The sequence below is a fragment of the Bos javanicus genome, chromosome 6 (genome assembly GCF_032452875.1).
Source record: "Bos javanicus breed banteng chromosome 6, ARS-OSU_banteng_1.0, whole genome shotgun sequence".
Classification (NCBI taxonomy): Eukaryota; Metazoa; Chordata; class Mammalia; order Artiodactyla; family Bovidae; genus Bos; species Bos javanicus.
Genome location: NC_083873.1, coordinates 102641513 through 102654805, shown reverse-complemented (window position 1 = coordinate 102654805; position 13293 = coordinate 102641513). Strand labels below are relative to the sequence as shown.

Sequence of the window (13293 nt, the reverse complement as noted above, 5' to 3'; positions counted from 1 at the left end):
TTTCTTGAGATGATTCTATGTGTGTGTGTGTTTTTTTAATTTAACTTGTTAACATGGTGTATCACAATGATTGACTTATATATATTGAAGAACCCTTGCATCCCTCGGAAAAATTTCACTTGATCAGGGTGTATGATTCTTTTAACGTGTTGCTAGTATTTTGTTGGAAGATTCTGGTAACTATGTTTATCAGTGATATTGGTCTGTAATTTTCTTTTTTCGTGATATCTTTGGTTTTGGTATTAGGCAGATGATAGCCTCACAGAATGAGCTTGGAGTATTCTATAATTTTTTGGAAGAGTCTGAGAGATGGGAATACCAGACCACCTGACCTGCCTCTTGAGAAACCTATATGCAGGTCAGGAAGCAACAGCTAGAACCGGACATGGAACAACAGACTGGTTCCAAAGAGGAAAAGGAGTACATCAAGGCTGTATATTGTCACCCTGCTTATTTAACTTATATGCAGAGTACATCATGAGAAACGCTGGACTGGAAGAAGCACAAGCTGGAATCAAGATTGCCTGGAGAAATATCAATAACCTCAGATATGCAGACGACACCACCCTTATGGCAGAAAGTGAAGAGGAACTAAAAAGCCTCTTGATGAAAGTCGAAGAGGAGAGTGAAAATGTTGGCTTAAAGCTCAACATTCAGAAAACTAAGATCATGGCATCTGGTCCCATCACCTCATGTGAAATAGATGGGGAAACAGTAGAAACTGTCAGACTTTATTTTGGGAGGCTCCAAAATCACTGCAGATGGTGACTGCAGCCATGAAATTAAAAGATGCTTACTCCTTGGAAGGAAAGTTATGACCAACCTAGATAGCATATTCAAAAGCAGAGACATTACTTTGCCAAAAAAGGTTCATCTAGTCAAGGCTATGGTTTTTCCTGTGGTCATGTACAGATGTGAGAGTTGGACTATAAAGAAAGCTGAGCGCCAAAGAACTGATGCTTTTGAACTGTGGTGTTGGAGAAGACTCTTGAGAGTCCCTTTGACTGCAAGGAGATCCAACCAGTCCCTCCTAAAGGAGATCAGTCCTGGGTGTTCACTGGAAGGACTGATGCTAAAGCTGAAACTCCAATACTTTGGCTACCTCACGTGAAAAGCTGACTCAATGGAAAAGACTCTGATGCTGGGAGGGATTGGGGGCAGGAGGAGAAGGGGACGACAGAGGATGAGATGGCTGGATGGCATCACTGACTCGATGGACATGAGTTTGAGTGAACTCCAGGAGTTGGTGATGGACAGGGAGGCTTGGGGTGCTGCGATTCATGGGGTTGCAAAGAGTCGGACACAACTGAGCGACTGAACTGAACTGAGAAGGATAGATGTTAGCTCTTCTTTAAATGCTTGATACATTTCACCTATGAAGCCATCTTATCCTGGACTTTTTGTTTGTTGGACAATTTTAACTGCAGTTTCAATTTCATTACTTGTGATTGGTCTGTCTATATTTTCTATTTCTTCCTGCTTCAGTCTTGGGAGACTGTACCTTTCTAAGAATTTGTCCATTTCTTCCAGGTTGTCCATTTTATTGGCATAGAGTTGCTTATAGTAGTCTTCTAATGATTCTTTGTATTTCTGGGGTGTCAGTTGTAATTTCTCTTTTTTCATTTGTAATTTTATTGATCTGAATCCCCCTTTTTTTTTTTTTAATGAGTCTGGCTTAAAGTCTATTGATTTTGTTTATCTTCTCAAAGAACCAGCTTTTAGTTTCATTGATTTTTGCTACTGTTTTCTTCATTTCTATTTCATTTATTTCTGCTCTGCCTATGATTTATTTCCTTCTACTAACTCTGGGTTTTGTTTGTTCTTCTTGGTCTAGCTGCTTTAGTATAATGTTAAGTTGTTTACTGGAGATTTTTCTCATTTCTTGAGGAAGAACTGAATTGCTATTAACTTCCCTCTTAGGATTGCTTTTACTGCATCCCATGGTTTTGAGTCATCCTGATTTCACTGTCATTTGTTTCTATGTATTTTTTTATTTCCTCTTTGATTTCTTCACTGATCTCTTTGTTATTCAGTAGTCTATTATTTAGCCTCCATGTGTTCATGTTTTTACAGTTTCTTTTTTTCCTGTAATTGATTTCTAATCTCAAAGTGTTGTAGTCAGAAAACATGCTTGATACAGTTTCAATTTTCTTAAATTTACCAAGGCTTGATTTGTGACCCAAGATATGATCTATCCTGGAGAATATTCCATGTGCACTTGAGATGAAAGTATATTCTGCTGCTTTCAGATGGAATGTCCTATAAGTATCAATTAATTCTATCTGATCTATTGTGTCATTAAAGCTTGTGTTTTCTTATTTATTTTCTGTCTGGATAATCTGTTCACTGGGGAAGTGGGGTATTAAAGTCTCCCACTATTATTGAGTTGCTGCCATTTTCCCCTTTTAGGGTTGCTAGCATTTGCCTTATGTATGTAGGTGCTCCTGTACTGGGGGCAAAAATATTTATAATTGTTGTATCGCCTTCTTGGATTGATCCCTTGGTTATTATGTAGCATTCTTGTTTCTTATAACAGTCTTTATTTTAAAGTCTTGTTTATCTGATATGAATACTGCTACTCCAGCTTTTTTTTTTTAACTTCCATTTGCATGGAATATCTTTTTGCAACCTTTCATTTTCAGTCTGTGTCTCTGGGTCTGAAGTGGGTCTCCTGTTGATAGCCTATATACAGGTCTTATGTTTGTATTCATTCAGCCATTCTACTTCTAATCAAAACATTTCTGCCTGAGTTTTTTGTTTTCCTCTTTCCTCTCTCCTTTATCTATCCCTTTTCTATCTTCTCACAATGGTCAAATTTTATCATCACCTTGTTGTTAGTAATCCAGAAAAAGTTTCTGAAAAACATTTTCACTATTCAAACACAAGTAGCTATGTTGGAAAATAACCACAAAAGATGTTATTGATAACCCAAGCAGAAGAAATGAAAACAGAAACTACCACTTGTCATTTCATAAAATAAAAAACTCTACGATTAAATAGATTTACCTATTTGGAAAGATCATCATAAAACCCCCAAAAGAATAAATAAACATGAATTGAATAGCTCTGGCAAAAATTCAAGTAAATGTGGAAACAGTTTAAGTCAAGCACTAGATAAAAATTATTTTTCTGCTATCAAATGACAATTTACAAACACAACCATTACCTTCTCCAAAAGTCTCCTACCCAGCTAACACCAGCTAATTTACTCACGTGATCTGAGGATCTGCCCACTGAGGTCCAGCCAAGACAGAAACTGCAGTGTATTCCACAGGATTATAGTCATGCCACTCAACAAGCCAGTCCACTTTATCATTAGGAACCTGGCTGCGCTGAACTTTTGAACCTGGATAAGGAGATGTCCGAGCCTTGTTGTGGGAATTCTCTTTGGTACCATTAAAACCAGACATCATGTTGGAATTAACATGAAATCTACAGGATGAAAGTGAGTTTCTGAAAGGGAAAAAAAAAAAAAACGTTTTATGTAAGTACAAAATACTTAAATTAACTTAAAAACCTAATTCACAGTCTTCAAAATACAACTTTTCAAAGACTTAAAAATCAGAAAATCCTAATTTGATGCATACTGGAATAAAGGTCCAATATCTGTGAAACTATTTACAAACATAAAAATATTGCTAAATCTTACTAATTGAAACTTACTCACAGAGTTTATTTTAGCTGAGAAAAAGGGACAGAAGTTTACTTTTGTTAGCACAAATGTTGGAGAAGATAATTTTATAATAAAAATTCAACCATAAAAACAAATGTAAAGAAAGACTATTAAAGCCTACATGAAGGAATCCATTTAAAAAAAAAAAAAAATAAGCTAATGGTCTAACACAGCAGTCCCCAAGCTTTTTGGCACAAGGAACTGGTTTCGTGGAAGACAATTTTTACACCGATCAGGGTGAGGGGGCAGGGATGGATAATTCAGGCCTGGTGGTAATGGGAGTGACTGAGGTGGGGAACAGTTCAGGTGGTAATACAAGCAATGGGGAACGGCAGGTGAAGCTTCACTTGCTTGCGCACTGCTCACCTGCTGTGTGACCCAGTTTCCAATAGGGCCTGGGGGTTGGGGATCTCTGGTCTAACATACATATGTAAAAAATGGATGACAGAAATAGCACAAAAGAAGAAAAGGAAATGGAGATATACTGTTGTTAGGTTCCTACACTGTACTCAAATTAATGTAGTATTACTTGAAGCCAGACTCTGATAGAGGTACATATTATAAACTTTAGAGTAGGAGTTCCTGATGATTCCAGTAGTTAAGAAACCACCTGTCAGTGCAGGGGACATGGGTTCAATCCCTGGTCCAGGAAGATTCCATATGCCATGGAGCAACTAAGCCCATGCTCTACAACTACTGAAGCACACACACTCACAAGCCACAGCTACTGAGCCCACGTGCTACAACTAGTGAAGCCCACGCACTCCAGAGCCGTGCTCTGCAACAAGAAAAGCCACCATAATGAGAAGCCCAGGTACCAGAACTAGACAGGACCCCTGCTTGCTGCAACTAGAGAAAACCTGCATGCAGCAACAAAGACCCAGTACAGCCAAAAATAAAAGTAAATATTTTTTTTTCAAAGCACTTTAGAGTAAAATAAGTGTAGAGCTAAAATAATTAGATAGTATATACACAAAAAGGAAAACAAAAAACTGAAACTTAACCTTTACACCATACCATACACAAAAATCTTTCATTTCTCCTCCTGACTAAAAATGTAAATGCCTTCTCATTATTCTTAAAGATCAAAATTCCTAATGGCCCTAAATTAGGGTCTCTAATATGACAGAGGGGATTCTGAGAACAGTTCCCTTCTCCTGCTCTCACAATAATGATTAGCCCTACTTGAGATAAATGGCCAATTGGAAAAACACTAACGTGACGGGGTGTTGAAATAAGTCAAATCCATGTGCCTTTTGATATCATACATACAGTGAGAAGTACACAGCAATCATTTCTGAGGATTCCTTATAAGAATATATGATCAGAGTCTAGATATAAGGAAATACAGGACACACTCACATTAAGGGATATCTTACATAATAAAGGTCCATACGTTTTAAATCGCTATGGTCATGAAAGATAAAAGTTGAAGGAACTCATCCAGATAGAGAGCATGAAAACAAAGTGCAATCAACAATCCTGGGTTATCTCCTGAATCATGTAAAAAAAAAAAAAAGGACAAGTATTGAAATGTGAATGGGGTAGGACAAATAATTTTTTAAAAAACTTATTTATTTACTCCCGACAAGGAATCAATGGCTTCACCGATAAATTTTATTAAACATCTGAGGAAGAATTAACACTAACACTCCTCAAATGCTTCCCAAAAAACTGAAGAGGAGTGAATACTTCCAAATTCTATGAGATCAGCATTATTACCCTGATACCAAAGCTAAACAAAGATACTACCAGAAACTACAGACCAATATCCCCAAAAAATATCAATGAAAAAATCCTCTACGAGACAGCAGTGAACGTGACTTCCCTGGTGGTACAGTGGATAAGAATCCACTTGCCAATGCAGGGGACAGAGGTCTGATCCCTGGTCCAGGAAGATTTTGCATGCCAAGGCAACTAAAGCCCACGAGCCACAACTGCTGAACCCACACGCTACAATTACTGAAGCCCATGCACCCAACAAAGGGTGCCCCCCACTCACTACAACTAGAGAAAGTCCATGCACAGCAACAAAGACCTGGCACAACCAAAAATTAGTGAATAAATAATTTTTTTTAAAAAGATAGTAGTGAACGGACTTCAGCAACACATTAAAAGGATTATACATCATCATCAAGTGGGATTTATTCCTGAAATTCAAGAACAGTTCAACATACAAACATAAACCAAAGTAACATATCACATTAAAAGAATGAAGGAAAAAAGCATGTGATACTCTCAACTGATGCCCAAAAATGTCTCTGTCAGACAAATGCTGTATGATATCACTTATATGTGGAATCTAAAATATGGCACAAATAAACATATCTACTACACAGAAACAGACTCAGACTTGAACAGACTTGTGGTTGCCAACAGGGAGACGGAGGGGGAGAGGGAAGGAGTAGGAGTTTGGGATTAGCAGATGCAAACTGGTATATATAACATGGATAGACAACCAGGTCCTACTGCATAGCACTGGGAATTATACTCAATATCCTGTGATAAACCTTAATGGAAAAGGAATATGAAAAAAGATACATACGTGTGTGTGTGTGTATACAGGCCGATAGGATACAATAGAGAGCCCAGACATAAACCCTTACATACATAGTCAGATGATTTTCAAAAAAGGGTGTCAACTCTCAAACGGGAAAGGACAGCCCTTCCAACAAATGGTGCTGGGAAGGTTTAGATACCCACATGCAAACAGATGAAGATGGACCCATAGCTTACATATACACAAACATTAACTTGAAATGGATCAAAGACCCAAACATTAAGACCTAAAACTAAAAAACTCTTAAAAGAAAACATAGAGAGAGATTTCATGACATTGAATTTGGCAATGATTTGTCAGATATGACTGAAAGCACGAACGACAGAAGAAAATCAGTAAATCAGACTGTATCAACACGAAAACATCTGTGTATCAAAGGACACAATGAACGGAGTGAAAAAAGCAAATCACAAACTATAATGTAGATGACATTCAAAGGGCTAGTAACTATAATATATTGAGTTTGTATAAACTGACAAAGGCTGAACTGGAATAGGAAACTGGGCAGATTATGACCAATCAAAAAGAGCAGATCCAACTGGCTAATAAACATTAAAAGACAGTTATAATCACTAGCAATTAAAGAAATGAAAATTTAAGTAACCTTAAATTCTTTTTTCCATCTAGACTAACAAACCTTTAAAAAGGTAACACCATCTCCCATACATTGCTGGTAGAGATGTGAACTGCTACAGCATTTCTGTAAAGTAATTTGGCAATAAAGATGAATATACTTACACCCTGCAACTCAAGTAATTTCATTCCACTAATCTATCCCATAAAAATGAAATAACCAATTATACATAGAAAAAGTGTTTATTTCAGCAATGTTTAATGGGAATTAAAGGAAATGCCCAATAATGTAAGGATGGCTCAGTAAATATTAGAACAGCTACACCATGGGATGACTATTAAGTAGCTATTAGAAATAATGACATCAAGTGACAGTATTTTCATACGATATTGTTGAAAATGAAAAGGAAGATGCAAGAAAGTGTGTATAGTATGATCCCATCTTACACAGAAATGGTAGAAAAAATAAAGAAGATATATTTAAGAGTATGTACACAATGTATTCATTTTTTCACTGCTGCCATAACAAATTCCCCCAAATTCAGCAGCTTAAAACTATACAAATTTATTATCTTATTATCTTTATCTCCAGGTCAGAAGTCAGACAAAAGTCTTACTGGGCTAAAACCAACATGTAGACAGGGCTGCAAGACTTTGATGTAGCCAGCAAGGCTTTCATTCAGATTTCATAGAGAGATCAGAAGCTGATCTAACAGAGTTTAGCACCACCAATCCCGATGTAAATTTACTTTTTACTTCTGTTTTATTATTTCCTAGCACAGTTTATTTTCTAAACAATTTTATTTTCAATCAACTTGAGAACAATTAAGGGACCTACAGTTCTAAGAAGTAAAGTAAAAGTTAGTCATGAGAAACAAGGTTTCTTGTTTCTCATAAAACAAGAAAAATCTCAACCAACCAACCAACCCTTACACCTAAAGGAACTAGAAAATGAAAAACAAAACCCAAAGCTAGTAGAAGCAAAGAAATCATAAAGACCAGAACAGAAATAAAAGAAACAGAGACTAAAAAACAACAGATAAATGGAACAGAAAAGAAAGCCCAGAAATGAACCCACACTTATATGGGCAATTAATCTACAACAGAGGAGGCAAGAATACACAATAGGGAAAGGTAGCCTTTTCAACCAGAGAAGGCGATGGCACCCTACTCCAGTACTTTTGCCTAGAAAATCCCATGGATGGAGGAGCCTGGTAGGCTGCAGTCCATGGGGTCGCGAAGAGTCAGACACGACTGAGCGACTTCACTTTCACTTTTCACTTTCATGCACTGGAGAAGGAAATGGCAACCCACTCCAGTCTCCTTGCCTGGAGAATCCCAGGGACAGGGGAGCCTGGTGGACTGCCGTCTATGGGTCGCACAGAGTCGGACACGACTGAAGCGACTTAGCAGCAGCCTTTTCAACAGATGCAAAAGAAACAAACCAGATTACTCTCTCACACCATGCACAAAAATAATTTCAAAATGAATTAAAGACTTAAATGCAAGATCTGAAACCATAAAACCTCTAGAAGAAAACATAATCAGTACATTCTTTGACATTGGTCTTAGCAAGAATTTTGGGGGGTATGTCTCCCCTGGCAAGGGAAACAAAAGCAAAAATAAACAAATGGGACATTAAACTAAAAAGCTTTTGTGCAGCAAAGGAAACTACCAACAAAACAAAAAGGCTGCTGACTGAATGGGAGAATATACTTGCAAACAATATATCTGATACTTGGTTAATATCTAAAACATACAAAGAACTTACATAATACAACACTAGAAAAAACAAACAACCCAACTTAAGAAATGGGTGGAAGCTCCAAATACGTATTTTTTTCAAAGAGGACATAGAGATGACCAATAGGAACATTAAAATACGCTCAACATCACTTTTCACTTTCATGCATTGGAGAAGGAAATGGCAACCCACTCCAGTGTCCTTGCCTGGAGAATCCCAGGGACAGGGGAGTCTGGGGGGCTGCCGTCTATGGGGTGGTACAGAGTCGGACACGACTGAAGAGACGCAGCAGCAGCAGCAACATCACTAATCATCACAGAAATGCAAATCAAAACCCACCTCATACCTGTCAGAATGGCTATTATCAAAAAACAACAAATAACAAGTGTTGATGGGGTTGTGGGGAAAAGGGAACCCTTGTACACTACTAATGGGAATGTAAATTGATGCAGCTACTGTAGAAAACAGTAGAGATTCCTTAAAAAAATTAAAAATATAACTACTATATGATCCACCAATTCTACTCCTGAATATTTATCTAAAGAACATAAAAAGACTAATTAGAAAAGATGCATGCACCCCCATATTCACAGCAGCATTATTTACGACAGCCAAGATACGGAAGTAGCCTAACTGCCCATCAATAGGTGAATGGATAAAGATATCATGCACACACAACACATAATGGAATATTACTCAGCTATTTAAAAAAAAAAGGAAATATTTTCATTTGTGATGACATGGTTAGACCTAGAGGGTATTATGCTAAGTGAAATGTCAGAAAAAAGAGAAAGACAACTACTGTATGATTCTAATATGCGGAACCTAACCTAACAAAACAGAAACACAGTCATAGATACAGAGAACAAACAGGTAGTCACCAAAAGAGAGGACAGCAGGGGGTGGAAAGAAGTAGAAAGGGATAAGATGAAGAGGTACAAACTTCTAGGTACAAAATAAATGAATTATGTGTATGAAATGTAAGGTGTGGAGAGTAACTGTTATCCCTGTATGGTGACATATGGTAACTAAACTCACCCTGGAGATCATGTTAAGATGTATGGAAATATCAAATCACTACGTTGTATAACAGGAACTAACACAGTGTTATATAGGTCAATTATACTTCAAAAAACTAACTCATAAAGATTGTGGAGGGCAGTGGGGAACTGGGTAAAGGTGGTCAAAAGGTCCCTACGACTTTCCAGTTATAAGTAAGTACTAGGGATATAATGTACAACATGATATATACAACTAATACTGCTCTATATTATACATAAAGTAATCCTAAGAGTTCTCATCACAACGAAAAATTTTTATTCTATTTCTTTAATGTTGTGTCTATAGGAGATGATGGATGTTCACTAAACTTACTGTGACAATCATTTCATGTTTGTGTTTCAAATCATTATGATATACACATTACTCTTATACAGCGCTATACATCAATTTTATCTCAATAAAACTGGAGGGAAAATAAATTTCATATTACACATAAATAGGTTAAAACCAAATCTATATACTAAGTCTTCAAACAAAGAATTCATCAATTTTTGTTTTTATTCCGTTTGTTACATTTTATACATAACTGCATTATACAGCAAACTTTACTTTTAGACCTTCATAGACAAGGAGAAGACTCTTGAGAGTCCCTTAGACTGCAAGGAGATCCAACCAGTCCATCCTAAAGGAGATCAGTCCTGGGTGTTCATTGGTAGGACTGATGTTGAAGCTGAAACTCCAATACTTTGGCCACCTGACGCAAAGAGCTGATTCATTTGAAAAGACCCTGATGCTGGGAAAGATTGAGGGCAGGAGGAGAAGGGGACAACAGAGGATGAGATGGTTGGATGGCATAACCGACTCAATGGACATGGGTTCGGGTGGACTCCAGGAGTTGGTGATGGACAGGGAGGCCTGGCATGCTGCGGTTCATGGGGTTGCAAAGAGTCAGACACGACGGAGCAACTGAATTGAACTGAAGTCAAAGCAGAGTGAAATCAATTCTAGTAAAAGTATTAGAAGGCTTCATCAAAATGTCCCCAGGATCTCCTACACTCCTTTGATACGCAAACCATTCTTGCTTGAAACACTATGCTTTCATTGGTTTTGTCAACTCTTTTTTTTTTTTAAACAAGAGCATTATGTCTTTTATTTTCCACATACCAGTCCCTCTGTGCTTTGAGGAAAGTAACAAAGGATTCTACCTGCTTTTTTAACACTTCTGTTTTTTTAAACAGTTTCAGCTTCACGGCAAAATTGTGCAGAAAATAAAAGAGCTCCCATGTAAATCCAGCTTCCTCACCACAAACACAAAAAACCCCAACACCACCACCACCATGTCCCACCAGAGAGTTACATTTGAAATAAAGTGAAGTTGCTCAGTTGTGTCCGACTTTGCGACCCCATGGACCGTAGTCTACCAGGCTCCTCCATCCATAGGATTTTTCAGGAAGAGTACTGGAGTGGGTTGCCATTTCCTTCTCCAGGGATGTTCCCAACCCAGGGATCAAACCCAGGTTTGCAAGCAAACACTTTACTGTCTGAGCCACCAGGGAAGTTAATACCTTTCAAATAAGGGGGCCGAAACATCCTACATGAGCAGTGGGACAGTAACCACAGAAATCAGCCCTCTCTCCCTCCTCATCCTACAAACAAAAAGTCTGTAGTACTTGTTGATCCCCAGGACAAAACCAAAATGTAAAGAAAAGGGCTGGAACCTCTATGGTCAATTAGGTATTAAAGAACACAGCAGAAACTTCGGCTTAATATCTGTACAGTTCACACTGAGGAAATAAAGTTGAGGCGGCTACAGTCAGCAGGGAAATTTGCTCCTCAAGTGTAAAGTCTGGATCAGAAGAGGAAGGGGACGATTCCAGCCTGTCCACCTGTTGCTACTTGCTCACACACCCTCAACCGAAACCTTCCAGTCCAGAGGGCTATCACTGGAGTTGCGGGGGTTGGGGGTGGGGGGTGGATAGAAGAAAAAAAATGGAAGAAATAGAAGGAAATTTCCTTGTGTCTAATGAGGTGACAAAAATAATTAAAAACACACACACTCCTAGAGGCAGCCTCACAACACTTGTTTATTACTCAATGCCTAGCATGGGCATGGTACCTAGGACATGTGTTCAGAAACCACGAGAAAAGAATAAGAGGAGGAGACAGTATGAGATACCACAAATCCCTAAATTTATCCAAGGCAATTTTTTTAAAAAGAGGTAAATAATAAATATATTATCTACATTGAAATGGAGAAGTAGAGGAATAACGACTTACACTTTTACACCGTTTAAACGGTTCGCTATTTAAACTCCCTGGGGACAAACAATGTTAGTGACTCACGGAAGAGGACAAATTTCAAGTACCGTGAGAAAGCGTGCCACCACTTGCTTTTCTCAAAAGGCAGGTGAAATATTTAAGTCTTTTTTTAAAAACGTGCGTATGGCTGTAAAAAGCTGGGACCCAAGCGGAGCCTCCTGAAACCACCCGACCAGAAGCTGGTTCCCAGCCGCAACGGAAAGACTCGGGAGAAGGAGTCAGCGCTAGAAGCGGGAATACCTGCACGCCGCGACGCTGCAACTGCCCAAGGACTTAACAGTCACAGAGGCCAGGGCGACAGAGAGGGACACGGCGGCTAAAGTCTTCCCCAGGAAGCCTCCGGCCATCAGCGGCCCGCGGAAAATTCGCGGAGAGGTAGCTCTTAGCTTGGTCCGCAGCCTCCGCCCTCCCCACAGCCCCGAGCCCCGAGTATCCAGCGGGTACTGGGACCGGGCAGCCCTCCGGTTCCGTAGAGGAAGTAGCTACGTCAGTCTCATTAACACACAGTGACTAGTTGGCCTCCCAAAATAACAGCCCACTTCGAACCCCCAAGTGACGCGCAAGGTACAGCTCCAGTTGCCGGGAAAACAGCCGGCCCGGCCGTAACGCCCCACTGCGTGACGGCACTTTACGACAGCGCCGCAAAGCGAGGAGGTGCAGGCTTCATAGCGCCGGCCTTCTTCGGCTTTTCATTCTTGCGGGTCCGGTGATTGTGAGGGGGGTTGGATAGGGGTCTTGGGGTACCATCGAGAAAGCGGTAGGGAAAAGGGAGGATGAAAGAAACCGAGAAGTTGGAAAGGAGAAGAAAAAGGAAGGGGATTCAGAGAAGTGTGCCCTCCTTTTTTTTTTTTTCCACCCCAGGGAGGAAGAGGTTACGATCCTAGTCATATCTGATTTCAAGTGGTTACAGGGAAAAGAAATAGGCGAAAGACTTGGAATTCCCGTATTCTTTTTTTACCAAGATGTTCATGTCATGGGTAAATTTCACGAGGCTTTGACGTGTGTGGCCTTAGCAAACCTGCGGAGGAGTAAAACCAGCTGTGAAATAAGTACACAGCGTGGAGGAGGGACAAGGGCAACATCTGATACATAACTCCAGAGGCAGCGATTAGCCGAACCGGAAATTGTAAACCAACATTGTTCAGAACAGTTTGTAATGCGATTTTTGTTTGACACTTGGTTTGTCATTATCTTTTTTTAGGTCTGAAATTATAAGACGTAGTATTATACCCATTTAAAAATATATTTTTAATATTCTTTTTCAGTATAGTTTATCACAGGGTATTGACTATAGTTCCCTATGCTATACATTAAGGCCTTGTTTTTTCTTTATTCTAAATGTGATAATTTCTATCTGCTAACCTCAAACTTCCAGGAGCAAGTCTCTTCTTCCTCTTCTACCCCTTGGTCACCACAGATCTG

The 13293-nt window shown here is 39.1% G+C and overlaps 1 protein-coding gene across 3 annotated transcripts in view; it reads right to left on the bottom strand.

Moving 5' to 3' along the window:
• The window catches only part of NUDT9 (nudix hydrolase 9), a 37204-nt gene extending 24719 nt beyond the window's left edge, over positions 1 to 12485 (bottom strand). The window contains exons 1-3 of one of the 3 annotated variants that reach the window (XM_061420763.1): positions 12112 to 12201; positions 5053 to 5167; positions 3214 to 3453 (exon numbers count right to left, since the gene is read on the bottom strand). In XM_061420763.1, coding sequence (XP_061276747.1) covers positions 3214 to 3413 — 200 coding nt within the window. In that variant the 5' untranslated portion in view covers positions 3414 to 3453; positions 5053 to 5167; positions 12112 to 12201. Of the gene's footprint in view, positions 1 to 3213; positions 3454 to 5052; positions 5168 to 12111 lie in introns of all 3 variants that reach the window. The other 2 variants (XM_061420764.1, XM_061420762.1) reach the window with 2 other exon arrangements.
• Between the last annotated feature and the right edge of the window lie 808 nt (positions 12486 to 13293).